General features: G+C 42.6%; 1 protein-coding gene across 1 annotated transcript; it reads right to left on the minus strand.

The window, feature by feature from the left end:
• Positions 1-9541: 9541 nt before the first annotated feature.
• Positions 9542-17828, minus strand: LOC142184289 (ficolin-2-like). The gene is made up of 8 exons (XM_075259071.1): positions 17724-17828; positions 17349-17462; positions 16294-16347; positions 15967-16005; positions 15294-15421; positions 14886-15015; positions 12948-13082; positions 9542-11682 (listed from the first exon to the last, which is right to left on the minus strand). The coding sequence occupies exons 1-8, from the start codon at positions 17791-17793 to the stop codon at positions 11435-11437; spliced, it is 918 nt and encodes a 305-aa protein (XP_075115172.1). The 5' UTR covers positions 17794-17828; the 3' UTR covers positions 9542-11434.
• Between the last annotated feature and the right edge of the window lie 1628 nt (positions 17829-19456).

Here is a 19456-nt window from a genome sequence, read left to right on the forward strand (position 1 = left end):
CAAGGGTTCAAGTGCACCCTCGGCTCTCCTACATCAGAGCCGAGGGTGCGCTTGAACCCTTGTGCAGCCTCGGCTCTGCTACATCAGAGCCGAGGGTGCGCTTGAACCCTTGTGCACACTCTGCTTCATCAAGCTAATAGAATGCATTGGCCAGCACTGATTGGCCAGAGTACGGAATTCGGCCAATCAGCGCTGGCCAATGCATCCCTATGGGAAAAAGTTTATCTCACAAAAATCACAATTACACACCCGATAGAGCCACAAAAAGTTATTTTTAATAACATTCCCCCCTAAATAAAGGTTATCCCTAGCTATCCCTGCCTGTACAGCTATCCCTGTCTCATAGTCACAAAGTTCACATTCTCATATGACCCGGATTTGAAATCCACTATTCGTCTAAAATGGAGGTCACCTGATTTCGGCAGCCAATGACTTTTTCCAATTTTTTTCAATGCCCCCAGTGTCGTAGTTCCTGTCCCACCTCCCCTGCGCTGTTATTGGTGCAAAAAAGGCGCCAGGGAAGGTGGGAGGGGAATCGAATTTTGGCGCACTTTACCACGTGGTGTTCGATTCGATTCGAACATGGCGAACACCCTGATATCCGATCGAACATGTGTTCGATAGAACACTGTTCGCTCATCTCTAGTTATTAGTGTTAATGGGAATGGACTCAGAATCAGTCTCTGTCAATTTCTCTGCTCCAGTAAATGTTTGTTGCTGTCATCCATCAAGGACATTAACAAGGGTAGCCTGAACCCGCCATGGCGCTGCTATTACACCTGTATGTTTTTGATCAGAGTAGAAACAACAGCATGTATGTTAATGTGGATAAAGACCACATGTGTAATGGCAACCTAAGGCCAGCTTCACATGGACACATTTGTTTGTCAGCTGAGGTTCCCAGACCAGGACCCGGACTCCGAGCAGCATAGTTGTTTATGATGCTAGGAGTTCCTACTTCCTCACAGCTTCAGTGGCCCATACAGTGGCCCATACTGTAATGTCCGTGTTAATCTGGCCTAAGGATTACTAATATGTGAGGTGTCTGAGGCCGTAATCAAGTAGCTCCACTATGGGGGTCCTTAAAGGGGTATTCTATGAATATGCTATTGAGCTCCATTTCTACTCAGGCAGAGATATCACGTCATACATCAACTGTCCATGCTGCAGTTCAATCCAATTGAAATGAATGGGGATGAGCTGCAATACTAAGCACAGCCTCTGTACAGTGTATGGCACTGTGCTTGGTAAGTAGAGAAGAGACCGCAGCAATCAATATCGTAGTCCCAATAATCCCGTTTAATTAGTATCTTCATGTAATTCTAGGCTGAGGCCACACAAAATAGGACTGTGAAGGTAAACCATGTCCATTCTTATTTTTATACATGCTTTATACTGCTTAAGAAATTATATTTTTCTTTGTGCAACGTTTATTACACCTTATATACATTAAGATGGCGTCTGTATCCGGTACCGCACCCAGAGGCTGACGCACACGATCGTCATGTGGTTTACAAGAAAGACAGTATCATTTCTCTGGAAATCGAAACCTAAGAGATGTTGAAACTTAAGAGCCAATGACTGATCGCCAGTGTATTCGGATACAAGACGTATATGCTTACAGCCTGCCTACTACCTTATCTCTTGCATTCCTGTATAAAAACTGTAACTTCCTCAATAAACCTCAGTACTGTGTGAGCAGGCACAGCGCCTTGTTGCATGGACTGAGATGGAAACTGCATCCTGTGTCAGAATTTATCTTAGTCAGCGCGCACATGCATGATTGATTTGGAGCAGGTGACTGACCACTGAAAGTGACCCGTATTCTGGCGGAGGTCACTACCTCAGCAGGACTGATCTAGAATGTATCTTTTTCTTTATTGAAGTGTTCACTAACCCAATCTATTATTTCTTAGTGATCGGCCTTGATTTGCCTTATCCGCATATTGCGCTGTATATAGAATTATGATGACATAACAAACCAAGACTGACTTCTCCCTCTGAATATGCAAATTTGATGACCGTTTGGCTTTGTGACATCACAATAGCCAGTTACATCATGCAGTTCTTTTTCAGGTTCCGAGAGCCATGATGATCAGTCTTCCGAGATACGTTAAACTAGCGTGACACATTGTGTTATTTGCAAGTTTGGCAATATATTTCAGAATTTTTTTCTTTATTTTTTTTAACAACTCTTAAGTGCTATCATGATAGTACTCATTTGGACTCTTTACATAGTGAGATCCTGGATTAGAAACAGAGGGATGGAGAAGGTCTTCAAACCAGATCCACCTTGTGAGAAACTGAGGAGAGGACCTGATGCAGATGGCACTGATCAAGGGTACTCTAGATCTAAAGCCAGTGAAGAAGACCTCGCATCCAATAAAAAACTGGAAATGGAGAAACCTGTGACAGGTCTAAGACTGCCCTCCACCAGCCAAAGGAAAGATCCCATCCCTTTAACTGTAGACAGGTTTAAGTGCTACAGTGTACTTGGAAAGGGCACCTTTGGCACAGTCATGCTGGCAACAGATGTTTTACGTAAAGAGCAGGTGGCCTTAAAGGTCTCGTCCAATTCAATGCCACTAAGACACCTCTGTGCTGAAACGGAAATCCTAGCACTGTCCAATCAGTGCCCCTTCCTCATCCATGGGTATGGAGAGTTCCATACAAGCAGCAAGGTATTCCATGTGATGGAGCTGGCCAGAGGTGGAACCCTTGCTGAATACATTAGGAAGACCGCCAACTATAAGATCTCTGCTATGAAGTTCCTGGCTGCCCAAATAGTGTGCGCTCTCCAATTCTTACATTCAAAGAGGATTGTCCACCGTGATATAAAACCAAGCAACATCCTCCTGACCCAGGATGGGAATGTAAAAATTTCTGACTGCGGTCTCGCTCTTTGTAATGTATTTGTTGATGTGACCGAAGGCTATGGCACAGCAGGTTACATGGCCCCAGAAATATTACAATGCAGACCCTACAACACCGGTGCAGACTGATTTGTATTTGGCGTTACGCTGTATATTATGCTGACAAAAACTAGCCCATTAGAGAAATCTCGGTGGGCCCGTCCTTCTTGCCGATTGAGGAGATTGTCGCTTCCTTTTCGCCTAAAGGGGTCTCTTTCCTACACAAGCACCATCTATGCCACTTTCTCGACAGATTCACTGCCTCTAACACCCTGAGGAAGGACCTGACACAATTTGAAAAGACGCTACTGTCTGAAACGAAGCTCCTACGTAAAACCTCAGTCTTGTTGAGGAGATTTATAGCACCGCTAAAAGCATACAGACTGGCTTTCCTACATAGTTGGGAAAAAGAACTGGACTTTACATTGTCAGAGGAAGATGCCTCAAAAATCTTGAAATCTTCTCAGGGATTCTCGTGCTGTATAAGAATGAGAGAGTGCCATTACAAACTCTTATCCAGATGGTACAGGACCCCGGACTGGCTTCACCATAGAGGCCTCTCAGACAATGATGTCTGCTGGAGGTGTTCAGCACAATCAGGAACTTATCTCCACATATGGTGGATGTGCCCACTCATAGTTCCATTCTGGGAAGCAGTAAGAGACCGAATCCAGACAATCACTTCGAAACCTCTGACCCTTACCCCTGAAGTTGTGTTCCTAGCTCTACCAAACAACACGTTCTCCCCACGCAAAGATGAGTTAATCACTCAATTACTGGCGGCAGCCAAACTCCTCGTTCTGTTCTTCTGGCGTCAACAGATTGCCCCTCCGCTCTCACTTTGGGAATCGAAGGTACAGGAACTTGCACGCTTCGAAGAATTGGTTACCTGGTCAGACAGACGAATTGAGAAATTTAATAAAATCTGGGCGCCATGGCTGAAGACATGATCTACTCTCCCTCCTGACCTGTTACCTCTAGTGCAACCTCTACCTCACTCAGGATCACCCGGGTGACACAACACCCACTGTCTATACCGCTTAAGCCTTACCGACCTGTTGGAAAATGGCTACACCCTTCCCCTCTACCGACCCCCGCCTTCCTCCTCCCTCTCCCCCCTACCTCTCATGTACCTTACCTGCTCTAACATCACATATCTGCCCGACCTAATGAACACTATATTGCCACGGCAGCTGCAGACTTAGAGCCTGCTTACATACTGCACATTAGTTTGCTTGGTTGGGATGTTGTTATATTTGTTACTATGTTGTTATCTTTATGGCTATCCCTAACCCACAATGTTTTTCGACTTGATGTACCCCTACCCTTTTCTTTTCTGTACCCCCATAAACATGAACAATCAATAAAACTTGTTGAATTAAAAAAAAAAACTAGCCCATTTAAACGGAAAGTCCTCAAAAAAACCTACAGAGCCACCCTAGAAGAAGAGCCATCATACAAAGGTCTAGGCCCACGTAGCACAGACATTTTAACCACTTCCGGACTGCCCATAGACTATATACGTCGGGGAAGTGGTTGCCTAGTTCTGACAGGACGTACCTGTACTTCCAGTCAGAACACAGCAGCTGCACGGAGATCGTGCAGCTGCTTTCAATAGGAGCCAGCTGTAACTTCAGCCGGAGCTCCCAGAGAGAAGACAGGGCAGATTTATTACCTCCCCTGCCTTCTAGATCGCTGTGTATACAGCACTCAATGAGCGCTGTATACACGGCTATGGACGCTGCCATAATTCAGCTGCCCTCTGACCCGGCGGACACGTGATCCGCTGGGAGCAGAGTCTTACAAGAGCTGCTGGGTCCTACAGGACCCAGATCAGCTCAGTAAGCTGTATATACAGCGTGCAGGAGGCTGTATTTCTCCTGCAACTGGGGTTAAATGTAGCAGCCCCAGTTATAGGAGAAATCAGCCTCCAGTACAAAAATATACTGTAAGTGATCAGATGTCCCCAAAGGTCTCTTATCACCTTATGGGGACACAATCTGTAAAAAAAAATATATATATATAATAAAAAAGTTTTAAAAAAAATATAAATAAAAAAATAATATGCTAATAAAACGCTGTTATTAAAGGTTATAGCCCCACCCCGACGACACCATACAAAATAAAAATTACCGTAACGGAGAGGAAAAACTATATTATAAAGTTTTTCAGTGACACTTTGTGTTATTAAATAAAAAAAAAATAATAAATTGAAAACCAGACCCTCCTATTTTGTTTATATTTTCCTGGATATAAAAAAAATTAAAACACATTCGAAAATAAAGATAACATAAAAATAAAGCCCTATGTGTCCCCGAAAAAAGACGCAAAAATTAGTTGACTGAGACATACGGGAAAAATGTTACAGACCTCAAAACCGCACATACAAAATAAACCTAAAATGTGTCTGGTCCTGGCATGAACGACAATGTACGTCAGCACTGTTTTTTTTCTTCTATTATGTGGGCCGACCTCGAAGCTGGAAGATTAAAGTCCCCAGTGAAAGTGGCCTCCTAGCTAGAGACACCTAGGACACCTACTTGGCTATGTCAATAGCTGGATCACGTCTACCTTCAGGTAATGTAATACTATATGTATATCTGTAGTGATGGTCAGTCTGGATGCTTAACATTAAAGGGGTTTTCCAGGCAGAAAAATCTTATTTTAGTGCTACTGATGGGTTAATAAATACCACCATATACCTTTAGCAGTTATTGGAGTGATTTCTGGGTGTCTCTGGCAGCTGCTGCATTCTCTCCCTTTGTTTACTTGGTGTTAGCTTCCTGCTGTGCAACTTCCTGTGTAGCTGCTGCACTAACTCCCTCTCACTCAGCCCCCTCCTCCTCTCACTCCATTACAAAACCCTACGACTCACTAACCTAATCCCTCCCACCCTGCCTGTGTCACTAAGCATAGCCCCTCCCACTCTCACTAGTGATCCCACCCATTTACTAGTCCCTCCCACCCTCACTAGCTCACTAAATCTAATAATCCCACCCATTACTAGCTCCTCCCACTCTTCCTGTCTCCCATCACATGACTGCTCCAGGATAATGACTATAACTATGGCCATGACTAAGGTGCTATAGCACCGAAACGCGTTGGCGTAGCAGTAACCACCTCTGCATACGAAGTATATACATACCTGAGATGTCCACATTTTAAAAGAAATTCAATAAAAATGGAGTTTTAAATTTACCATCACATTGGAGTCTTGGGTGCTGGATTTCCTTTTCCTCCATTCGCACTAAACGGAACTGCCTTGTAGTCTTATTTAAGTTACATGGGCTGGCTTTTTGGGCTAGAGAACAGGTTGGTAGTGGGAGTCTTCCAGTTCCCACCCCTAGTCCACACCTCTAGTCCACCATGGGTTTTTCCCTAGTCCCAGGTGAAGTTTCCTAATGTTCATTACAGAGGAAGGAAGCCTGGTAAATGGAGGGATGGCAGCTTTGCAGTCTGAGAGAGACAAGAGCACCCCTGGGACGGTTTGTATAGTTTTGCTGCTCCTTTTGGTGACGTGTTTGTTTGACTTGTTCTAGGTTAGTAAGGTATGCTGATGTATAGTTTGAGTCGGACAGGCGTAGGTTTACTTTTATTTTGTTTCCACAGTTTTTTTGTGTGACCCCCCCCCCCCTCCCCCCCTGGAGTTTTCACCCTACTACCTGTGTGAACTGTGTCACTGCCGTTCCCCACTGTGGTAGCTGGAACCCTTATATGTTCTAACAAATTATAAAATGTTAAGTTTTAATTGTCTGCATCAGGGCTTTGCATTATATCATCAGGTAAACAAGACCCAATGAGTCACTGACATTACCCTACCATTGACCTCTACAGTTGATTCTGTACCATAAGCACTTAACATCTTCCAACATGGTAACAGGACATCAACATTCAGAGATTGGTTCCAGCGTGCAAACAATGTTTTTAGGCATGAACAATAAGGCATTTCTTAAAGGGATCCTATCATTAAAAGTCATTTTTTTGTCCTTAACACGTAGGAATAGCCTTAAGAAAGGCTATTAGTCTCCTACCTTTAGATGTCTTCTCCGGGCCGCCTTTCGATATATAATCTGGTTTTCGGCGGTAAGCAAATGAGTTCTCTCGCAGCACTGGGGGCAGGCCCCAGCGCTCAAACACCCAGTGCTGTTTGAGCGCTGGAGCCCGCCCCCAGTGCTGTGAGAGAACTCATTTGCATACCGACGGAAAAAGGATTATATATCGAACGGTGGCCCAGGGAAGACATCTAAAGGTTGGAGACGAATAGCCTTTCTTAAGGCTATTCCTACATGTTAGGGACAAAAAAATGACTTTTAATGATAGGATACCTTTAAGACCGCTAAACGTTAGGTGTTTGTCCACACACATTAACAACCCTATAAACACAATAAAGGCGCAGCCTTACACCTCCCTCCTCTGTAATGCCAAGAGTAATAGTTCTCTGTATCCTGGACAGGAACTATCATCAGAACAATGAAAGGGGTTTCCCATCTGAGGCTTTCACATGTTCTCCTGTCTCTTCTTCCCACAACTGCCTGGTGTTAGTAACAAGTTAGTGACTGGCCTTTACCTGTGTGATGTACAGGTCAGGTCGGTTCCAAACTGCAGACTGTCATCTCTGGATTTACATATACAGATCAAGCACTATTTTAGCCATCATCAAGGCTCAGCAGGTAAGTGCACTTTGCAGAACTCCATTATCGATCAATCATAGTGAAAATAGATGTGGTTGGGAACAGGGTTTGACTTCACCTGCCTAGCCACTAAGATAGCAGAAGTGGTCTGAAACCCCAGCAATGAGCTGTAAACAGTATCTGAAAAATGGAGCATGATAGATAAAGCAATGCGTTGGGTGAAGCGCTTCAGTTAGCCTTAGGTACAAGTTAAAAAGAAAAAAAAAAAAGTTTGTCTGCATGGGACCCAACAACCTGAGAGCTAATTTGGTTGGGATTCTATAAAAGTTGGTTTCATCCTGTATGATGAACGGGAAGTAGAGATCCATTAGATGTTAACCACCATCAAGTTCTCATACCCTGTCATGACATTTTTTTCACTGCCCCGTTTCCATACTGCACCCATCTGTTCCAGGTCCATCTCTCACCCTCAGGCAGTCTCAGCTGTGCTTTGATGCATCACTTCTGGCTCTAACCGTGCAGCCAAGGACAAAGGCGGGATGGGAATTGAACCCTGTTTTTCTGCTTCAGCAGAATAAAAGCAACGAGTGGTTCCATAATATTCTCCTTCAAGCATACTTCCAAACTTTTGAACCCTCCTGCACACACCCATAGTGGTTTTTACTGTCCACAAATACTGATCTGCAAAAAACATGTCCACATGCCATCCACAATCACTGAACCGCAAAAAGACTTGTATGACCTCTACACTTGTCTGTTCTGTAAATGCAGACAAGAAGAGGACATGCTTCATAATTTGCGGACTTTGATTGCAGCACCATCACTTGGCGGCAAAATATGGGGTCATGTGTATGGGGGCAATAAAAATGAGTAGAAATTGCAGAAAAAATTATGGCCATGTGCATGAGGCCTCACATGGCACACGTCCCCTCCTGTACTCACTCCAGTTCTCCAGTGAGATCCGTAACCTCCACCACACAAATAATTGGACCCCGATTCCATCCTTTGCCGTGAACCCAAATCTGTTCTTGACATGACACCAAACTGTTGTCCCGGTACTCCTCTTCATCTTCCTCTTCCATTTCTCTCCCTCCTCCTTAACAAGGGTCTGGTTCCTTATAAACTATAACAAGTGATCTGATTACTGTCCCATAATACAATAATCTCTGTCCCAGGCTCAATGGCATTTGGGGTCTTCCTACTACTCCTCACTGGACTACACACTACAATGTCACCTTGTTGTCGCAAACGGTAATCTTGTGGACTAGCCAGGATGCCCAAAAATGACTTTTATTGGATGTCCAAATTGAGGAACACTTGAGAGGGCATAGACTGGTATCTCTGTAAGATGGCAGCCAGAATTCTAAAGTCTCCTCAACTGAACCTATTGTAGTGTTCCACCTTCTATCGCTGCCTGACTTCAAGCCTATCTGCTTGACAATTTAGCCCCCGTCTTTGTCCAGACAGCTTAGAAGCAGGAAGGAGCAATATAGTGACATCACTACATTGTGCCTGTTGCTCCCAAGATGGCGGCAGCAGAGGAAGGATCGGACTGGGGGAAATAGGTGAAGTGACTTTTTTTGGTGAACTTCTCTGTGTGGGCCACAATTGAGGGGCATTATATAGTGGGGGGAACAATGAAGAGGGCATTATAGTGTTACACTATACTGTCTGGGAACCACAAGGGGGCATGATACCATGTCGTTGCCCATTAAAGGGACATCATATTGTGGGAGCACAAAGGAACTATGTTGGGAATGGATGGGGGGGCCAAAGAAGATATGGCTGATAACAGCTAAATGCGGTATTGTTCCTCTTTCAGTCTTTTGACTGTCCTATTGCAAACACCTAACAGAACAAGAATACAAAGCAGCACCAATAAGAAAACACATGAAACAAAACAATGCTATAAAACATTTTTATTAAGGGTAATATTAAAAAGCAGATTAACATCTGTGTACCGGGGGCACATCTGGGTGAGGACACTATCCACTTCAAGCTTGTAATATTTTCCCTACGTGAAGGAACTTCTAGCTATGCTTTATGCAGTATGAATAAGATAAGATAATCCTTTAATAGTCCCACAACGGGGAAATTTCAGTGATACAGTTTCATAGATGGTACAGTAGTATATAACAAGAGAGAAAACACATACAAGCTCATGGCAGATAGAGAAGTCCTAGGAATTATAGCAACTAAAAAGAAAGAAACACAGACACGCTGCAGGATCATTTAGTTCTGTGTGCGGGGTGATGTTGATAATACAGCAGAATGTGGTTGGAGGACACAAGGAAGGGGGCACAGCATGTAGATATAACAGGCAGAAATGTTTTTTGTAGCGGTGGGGGACATATACATGTGGTAGTTCCTTTCATAGGTAGTGAGATCTCCTGCTCACAGCTGATAGTTCGGTATATTGCATCAGCACTATTGTTCCTTAACCACAAAAAATGTCCCAATATCCTTCATCACAAATGCTCCTCTTTTCTTCTTACCACTGTGGTCTACTGCCCAAAGAAGTCTGAAGCCATCCAGGTACACAGGCTGCTGCTCTCTTGCCAGGCTTCCATAAACTCATGGGTTAGGTGGGTGATGGTAGGTTCCAAGGCTGTAACAGAGTTCCACGTGTCCACAGTATAGAAAGAAATACCAGTCAGCTGTAGCATCTTCACACATCAGCAATAGACACCAAAAATCATCTCCTTGAAAGAAGAAGTCCACAATTCCATGCACGTTTCTCCTCCAGCTTTGTCTGCCTCATGGTGACCATACTGTCCTTAGCTCGGACCAACAAGAGGAAAGGGCTCCACGTAACAAACAGCAAAGTGCATACAGTAATATAACATTAAAGGGCATTCTGTATCATCCACCATCATCATACGGCAAAAAAGGGGAGTCATTCTGTGTGTGGGCCAAAATAAAAAGATGGTTGTGTATCGTTCGGGGGCCAAACAAAAGGAGTCGTATACAGTTTGTGGGCCAAATATTTTAATCTGCAAATGGGATACACTCACCCAGTAGCTGTACTCACAGTGGCTGTAGTCCTAGTGTCTGCGCTGATCCAGGCCTGCGCTATATTGTTCCCAGAGACTAATATTTTTAATATGACTCTCAGGTCTATTGCAGTCTGTCTTGTATAATTCACAAAGGGAAATGTTGGATTTGCATATTGAATAAGTTTAACAGGGCTATACATGATTGGAAAAACATGCACCATACTGTCCACAGGTTGAGTGTGGTAATGCAGTTCAGGTCTACTTACATCGACATAGAAGGCCTGCAATACAAAACACAACCCTATGGATAAGTGTGGTACTGTCTCTGAAGGAAAGTGACCATCTTTCTTTAAACATTAAAAGACTGAGGTCTAAGTCAACTTTAGATATGGTGGAATGTGGCGTCATTGGCTCTGAATTACTATTGTGGATACGACTAGACACTGGCATAAACATAGCACATTTTAGCGCATCCAGATTGGGTGAGAATCTTTCGATATTTGAGCGTGGAATTTCTTAAAGCGTGATTTACAGTAAATGCACCTAAAAAATTGTGTTGAAAAATTCAGGGTTTAATCCCAGGGGAATAGCTATAGGGGTTGCAGAGGTAACAGCCACTACCCCAAAGGTCCCTCTGCCACATAAAATATATATTCTAAATAGCACAAGGTCGGTAGAGACCCCAGTAGAGATTTTGCATTGGAGCCCAGGAGCTTGAAGCTTTTCCTCTGCCTATTATTGTCCATTTTGCAGCTCAATCTCATAGTTTCAAGTGATGGGGCCCATAAACAACACAGACATTTCAGAGACCCCATCTGTGTGCTGTCTGTTCCTTTTCATCAGCCCATACATGACAATTTGGGAATTCAGAAATGCACAATTCCTTTGTCTGAGTCTAAACCGGTCTGATCTTCATCTCTACATGTTTGTAGGAGTAGTTATACCCTCTTGCCTGGTGCCAGTTGATGCCATCTGCATTGGATGTGTGCGCTCCTAGGTGGTATAATCCATTAAGGTTTGCATAGTGACAATTGTTATACCACCAGCCACCCTTAAAGTGTTGAGAACAGTCACCCTCATAGATGTCGTTGTCTTCATCTTTAGTACTAAACTTCATGGTGCTTAGATCTCCCATGGAATCTCCTGCAAAATGACAGACATATGTCATACACCAAAGGTGACAAATTAAATAAAGGATTAGATTCCTCATAAATTCCTTTAATTCCTTAAAGGGATTCTCCAGTTTGGACACTCCCTACTGGAGAACCCCTGTCTATGTAATACAGGACATGTCGGATCCTCCTGAGTGAGAGATGCTCTTTGTCACACGTCTCCACTCTGGCCAAGAGACAAAGATCCTCAACAAGCCCCTATTAACAGCCCTGTTTAAACATGACAACTCAGGTTTCACTTACTGTAGATTAAAGGGGTTGTCCTATTTTCTAAATAACATAATTTATTAAAAATGTATAGTTACTCACATTTTCTGGTTATCTAGTGACAATCCGTTTCCCGAATTCTTGTAACGGAACGGAACTACTACTCCCCCTATCTACTCCATCACACTTGCCTCTCTTCCTTGCAGGCTTCTTCCTGCGGGACAGTTCCTCCCTGTTTTCTGATCTCCAGCGTGTTATAGTTCCACCACTGCTCTGTGCAGCCGATAATCCACTTCTTCTGCTCAGGCATGGGAGCAGCATCAGAGACCTGTGCAGTTACGATGGATTGTTGGCCACAGAGCAGTGATTGGTCTATAGTACGCGCCAGCAGTCAGAAAAGAAGAATGGGCCGTCCTGCAGGAGAAAAAAGGAAAGAAGAGAGGCAAGTATGATGACGTTGGGGGTGGGCTGAGTTAGTTGGGAAGAGCTAGTAGTGGTTGAGATAGCTAGAGAGACAGGGAGGGGTGTATGGGAGAGAGGGAGACCAGAAGTGGGGGGAGTGAGGTGAGAAGGTTTAGTGTGGAAGTCACATAGCAGGAGTCTGAACCTCATAAACAAATGCAGAAGATGCCAGGAGGAGAAGATGGGTGCATGTATTAACCCATTAATAGTACTAACAAGCCTTTTTTTAAAAACAAAAAAAACCCAACACATTTAAGAGCCCAAGTTTTAGTCATTGTCCCTTTTCCTACAGAAGGGTCTAAGAAGTTGAGATGGTAGGATTCTTAGCTGAGAAATGTGAGAAATTATTTAGCTTCCACATGCCTTAAATGGCAGAAATAGATTTTTGCTGGTGATTTCCATTCTCATTCTTACAAAATAATGGCTTGTTGTTGAGAAGATGCAAGGGGGAGGCATGCCCAGTTGTCACTTTTGCAAAATGGCAACGACAGTTTAAGAGTAAAATGTCAATATCACTAATAAAAGAAAACTTTAGGGACTGTCAAAAATAAAATTGACCTGACTTACCAGCAGTTCCTTCCTTAAAGGCTCCAAGTAATAATGTGTATTTATGAGATTCATCCAAGACTTTGAAGCTTTCGTACTTGGCAAACACTTTCTTACCTTCAAACTCTTGTAGATCGACACGTAATTCCCATGTTCCTTTGTAGAGAAAGAGAAGCACAAGAGCTTTAGAAAAAATTGACTCCTTCAGACATCAAAGAGGAAACCATACAACCCATTCTGTAGCATATTACCTACAGAATGGTGACTTCAGAGGTCTAGGTCCCTATATTCAGGCCTGAGTGAAGATAAGACTCCATTTAGTCTTACCTGGCCTAGAAACTGTGGTCTAGAAGATGTTGTGGAGGCATCTTCAGGAAAACAGCCAGTGCCAGATTGGGACTCTTTGGGCCCACAAGAGGAAATTATTCTGAGTGTTACTTTTTATTTATACAGACCATGCGCATATCCACCTTGTTGGACTTTGTGGCACACACAAGATATATCAATAAAATCTATTGCTTTATTTGTGATTCATCCTATTAGAAAAATGACAAGGTCTGGCTCCAAAGTTTCTTCCAATGGAGTTGTCTTCTTCTGGACTACAGAGCCTATGTACATATCATTACTGTACCTCTCAAGTGAGTCCAACTTTTGCTGGAGGTAGACTATTGCTCTACTCCAGAGGTAGACAACCTCTTTTGTTCGACGTGCCAATGTAAATTTAAAAAAATCAAGAATGAGGTCCTCTCATTGCTGTACTGCAATAATTGTAAGGGCTACTGTGGAGCATTTAATACTGTGTGGGGGAGGAGGACTACTGTGGAACATTTACTACTGTGCAGAGAGGGGGACTACTGCGGAACACTTACTACTGTGTGGGAAGGGGGGACTACTGTGGAACATTTACTGCTGTGTGGGGAGGGGGCTACTGTGGAACATTTACTGCTGTGTGGGGAGAGGGACTACTGTGGAACATTTACTGCTGTGTGGGGAGGGGGACTACTGTGGAACATTTAATACTGTGTGGGGAGGGGGGCTACTGTGGAACATTTACTACTGTGTGGGGAGGGGGACTACTGTGGAACATTTACTACTGTGTGGGGAGGGGGAACTACTGTGCAGCTTTTAATACTGTGTGTGGAAGGGGAACTACCGTGCAGCATTTAATACTGTTTGGGTAGGGGGGCTACTGTGGAGCATTTAATACTATGTGGGGAGGGGAGCTACTGTGGAATATATAATCCTTTGTGCGGGGCACTGCAGGGAAGATTGTACTGTGTGTGAGGGCCACTGTGGGGCAGATTGTACTGTGTGGGGTCCCTTCACTATTTATATCACACAGTATGTGTTTTATAGCAGACATGGTATTAGTACAGGCTGTAATAACATTTCACAGTCACTATAAAACAGGTCCTGTGCGATGTAAGTAGTGAATATTAATTCTTCACTACCAAATGCAGAGACCTTTACCTTTCAGTACAAGCTCTGTAAAGCTCCATTCAAACAACTGTAATTTGTGGGTCCACAATGGTGGATCCACAGAGTTTTAAGGTTAAATTGCTGTTTTGACACTCCGAGATAATTTATTGGGTTTTGGGTTTCAGTTTGGGCACTCGGTCTCAAAAAGGTTTGCCATCATTATCCTATATCATTGCAATAGCAGAGCACTAAAGGGCACTCCCTCTTCTCTTAATACCTGCAGGTCCCGTGCTGGCTGCTGTGGCAGTAAAATATGCCACACGTGCCACTCTGTTTTAGGCCATAGCTCCTCTAAACACAAAATATAACAAACAAAACAGACACAGTAGATACAGTATATCCGTATCCTAAAATAAAGGAACAAGAATTCAACTACTTCACAACAAGCCAACAACCACATATGGACCTTCGAGACACCGTACTGGGGCAAGTAATGTGCAGAACTGTCAATAAGGAGATGTTCCTCAGGTTTCTCATTACCTGTTGAAGTTATTTGATGAATATTCTCATTCCCCAACCAAAATTCATTCAGTCGACTTCCAAATCCTTTCTTATAATCATCCCAAGTGCGGAAGAAATCTACTGACCCATCCCAACGTCTCTGTATTACCTAGAGTAAGAGCAGATGGGGTTATGTTCAACCTTGGACCAGGTCTACTCATTATTGGCAACATATAGATAAGATCAGACCTGGTCTAGACAAAGCAGTCTACAGAAAGGCCTCCATTACCTAGAAACTATACAAAGTCCTGCCACAAAAAAATACTTTTCCCCACCTAAAGAAAAATATAAAATTTCTGCTCCCTCCTTCCCTTCTAGGAAAGGATATTATTACTATGGATCCATATTTCTCAGAAAAACCGGGCATTGCATATTTGACATACTTACAATCCATCCCCCTCCATCTGTATCCATATCACACAGGACCTTAAGGGGCTGGCTGCCATCGGGGTACATGGTGTACCAGTCACTCAACACTGCCCCCTGATTTTGGATTTCTTTACAGTTCCTGGCAGCTAGGAGACAGATATATAAGAAGAAAACTTTACTTAAAAGGTTATTTCATGTAGAAAAAATGGATTAAAGATCATCTATCACTCTGGAAGACTCTGCGAGTGACACAGACATTGAGTTCAATTGTAGCAGTGTAATACTTCAATGCTCCTGTGGTGGTGCTGTAGGGAAACTGACCACTTGCTGCCACATTCCCTCACAGATTACAACTGATCACCCTGATCCCCAGAAGCAGGGCACTTTATTGTGATTAATTTAGGTGGGGGGGGGGGCTTTTAATTAGAGTGTAGCGCTCCCTACCCCTCAACCTTCTAATTTCCTACTTTGAAATACAAACACCCCCCCTTCCCCCGATACAGACGTTTTATAAATCACATATTGGCAGATTGGGACACTCTGTGCGCTCAAAGCAGGAATTCTTGTCCATTTCAATAATTAGTGATTTTGTTTTTTAATATATGTATTTAGTACATTTTTGTGTTTTTAAGGAAAATTTTGCTTAAGCTGCATTTTGGACCATATGGAGAGATGTAGACGTGTAACTTACCGTACACTGGCTCAGCTACGGCACTTGCTCCTTTCTCTCCTATTAGAAAAAATTACAAAATTAAAAATACATATCTATAAAAAAAATACTAAAAGCAACCCAAAGTCACACTCATAGGGGTCCAGGAAGCTGAGATATGTAGAGCTGTTTGTTAGTGCTCATAGTTGGAGCACAATGTCCTGATGCTAAAGGAAATCCCCGCTGTATGTAAAATACGTCCCTAAAAGTGGGGAGAACTAGACAAATGGCCGTACAATCAGAATTTTGCATTCTGTCATAGTTATTACATACAGTATCTCATATAACATGTAGTAATTCTTCACTGACCTTTTCCACCTGGACGGCCGACCTCTCCTGGCATCCCAGTAAATCCCATTTGTCCTGGAAAATATAGCAATAGATTTATATATGGGATAGAAAATAGGACATATGGCGATATATGTGCCATAACATATTAGACATTTATCAGTGGATACAGTATAGGGACTACTAACAAGTAATCATGAGGCCCCATAGCAAAAGAACTTGAAAAGTGTACAATTATTTTCAGCATCTTTATACACAGAAATAACACACATAATGATAACACAAATACAGAAAATATACACAGTGATGTTGTCACAATACAGGGATAATACACACAGTGATGCCACAGTACAGGAATAATACACACAGTGATGTCACAGTACAGAGATAATACACACAGTGATGTCACAGTACAGAGAATACACACAGTGATGTCACAGTATGGATAAAGCACATAGATATGTCACAGTACATGGATAATACACACAGTGATGTCACAGTACAGAGATAATATACACAGTGATGTCACAGTACAGGGATAATACACACAGTGATGTCACAGTACAGGGATAATACACACTGTGATGTCACAGTACAGGGATAATACACACTGTGATGTCACAGTACAGAGATAATACACACAGTGATGTCACAGCACAGGGATAATACACACAGTGATGTCACAGTACAGAGATAATATACACAGTGATGTCACAGTACAGAGATAATACACACAGTGATGTCACAGCACAGGGATAATACACACAGTGATGTCACAGTACAGAGATAATACAAACAAACTCAGTGTACACGGTGACATCACAGCATATAAAGAAATTATACTGATGTCACATAGAGGTATTATGATGTCCCAGTAAAGTAACGGAGGTGCAGTCCGTTCTCCACTTTTTTTCATCATCCATAGTTATCACTAATTCCCCCCTATATCTCAGTGGTAATGGTTCCCTTTAATTGCTGGGCCCACTAGCAGCTGCTGTGTCTACTACATGGCTAGTTACACACATGGAGACTACCCTACCCAGCCAATAATCTGTAGGTATTAGTCTAGTACCCACCTTTTTCACCTTGAGCCCCAACATCTCCTTTCTGACCTGGAAGACCAGGATGACCAGGGCAGCCTCGAAGAATGGACAATTTGTCTGAATCTCCAATCCCTATAACCTTCACATCTGTCAGTAAAAAAAACACTGTTTACATGAGGGTGGAATAACATAAATCAAAGCTATGTATGATTATATATGGTAAGGGCTGTGTTCACATGATGCATCTGTATTGCCAGATTTATTTGATCTTTGCAAAGAGGAAGTGAAACTGGGCTGATTTTTCCATGTTTTTTTCTCAAAATCAGATCACAATCCAAGATACAATTGTAATGTGTGAACACAGCATAAAAAGTAATGACAAACATATATACTGTATGTAGTACTCACCCGGACATGACTGGTCACTGGTGCACAGTCTCAAAACCATTCCAAGCAAGAGTAGTATTGGCATGTACATGGTGGCCCCGAGATGTTTAGAGCCGTCCTCCAGACCTCACATGTTCTGTCTTATGTCTGTAGATGAGACCTTTTATACATACATTGTCTCAAGGGACCTGGACTTTTCCAGCCATGTCCGTGTGAAATATTTTTCCCCTAACATCAAAAATTTGTTTTGTTTCCTTACACAAGGGACTCAAATCACAACCTGGTAATTCTTGGTATGTAGAGCAAAAAGGTCACTGGCCGACATCTAGACATAAATCCCTCGACACTCACTATGGTCACATCCAATGGAAGCCCATTAATCTTCCAAGATCTGTAAGATGAAAAAACTTTGTTTCTATTATTAACTTTAATAATTTCCCACAAACCCTCCAGTGATCGGGTATGTAATGGAATTTCATAGTCATAGGATGGGAACAATGACCCATAATTGCATCCACCACTGACAATGACTAAAAAATGTTCCCATAGACAGAGATACATTCCCTTTAAGCATGTCCTCTTCTGTGACCACATATTCTCATTCCTGTGGTGGACTCAGAATTTTAGTGAAAATGTGTTTAACCTGCATCAATAGTACCTGACAGATGGCTATCAAATATCTCAGAAATATATCAGATTTGAGAGCTTTCCTGGCTGATTAAATAAGCAGCTGAGGAGGGATATTTAAACTCTGTTCCTGCGCCCCAGGTGCCTGCTATTAGTTTGTACTTTAGTGATGCTCCTGAACTCTGATCATTTGTGTTGAATTACTGAAATACTGACCATTAGCTTATTAATGGGTATTCACTTGTCTTCTGATTTTTGGCTCTGGCATTACCTCTTGATTTATACATGTTCACTCTTCAGATTCTTCCCTCTGGTTTTGATCTGCCAACATCTGGCTTCACAGCTGGTGTTGAAGATGTTTGTGTGTCCAGAATCCGTCTCTCAGTGCTATGTGAGATTTACATAGCTTATTCTACTACTCTCTGTTGTCAGACAGTTCCAGCAATTTTTGAAATTTGATCCAGTGGTAATATTGTATCAGTTACTATATAGTCATAGTAAAGTATGTAAAAGTGTAGAGAACCTTTAGGAACAAAGGGATGGGGGATTTGAGGTTTTGTGCACCCAACTTGATATCCTTTGTATCACCAGAGGATGCGCTTAATTTAAGAGGAGCACATCACTATAGTTGCAGAAATTCTCTAATCTAGTCTGTCCCCAGTTCTTTGGATATTGCTTTACTGTGGGCTCTAAGTATAGTGAGAACCAAGAATGTCGCTCACCACTAATGTAAGTGATTTCAATGAAGGGAAACGATAAGCAAGCAAATACAATCAAGAATAAACAAGGAGCAAGACTTACATTTAAGCTTGGAGAAACCCAATGTCATACTAGCTGAGACTCCACAATATACAGGCAAACCAAAGATGAAAGGAAACCAAGCAGACGTCTGGAGTCAATGGTTTATCTACCATAGAATATACTGAACACTTATAGCGTTCCAGTCCCCCTTGCATAACATATAGCTGTGTTGTACACACGTCTGATGGTCTCTGGATTGGGATCTAACCTTACACCTTTTGTATTAGACAGTATCAAGACATGCAACAGAACTTAAGGAAAACGTAGTATGAAAGTGGTAGAATCATCAAGAAGCAATATTAACCCTTTACAATACATTCCACCAT

Source organism: Leptodactylus fuscus, chromosome 11, assembly GCF_031893055.1.
Source record: "Leptodactylus fuscus isolate aLepFus1 chromosome 11, aLepFus1.hap2, whole genome shotgun sequence".
Classification (NCBI taxonomy): domain Eukaryota; kingdom Metazoa; phylum Chordata; class Amphibia; order Anura; family Leptodactylidae; genus Leptodactylus; species Leptodactylus fuscus.

Bases quoted from the DNA above. Each gene is read 5' to 3' on its own strand.
- LOC142184289 (XM_075259071.1), bottom strand. From the start codon at position 17,793: ATGTACATGCCAATACTACTCTTGCTTGGAATGGTTTTGAGACTGTGC. The intron at 17,463-17,723 runs GTGAGTACTACA...TTTTACTGACAG, and splicing joins CAGTGACCAGTCATGTCCGG to ATGTGAAGGTTATAGGGATT. The intron at 16,006-16,293 runs GTCAGTGAAGAA...TTTTTCTAATAG, and splicing joins CGGCCGTCCAGGTGGAAAAG to GAGAGAAAGGAGCAAGTGCC.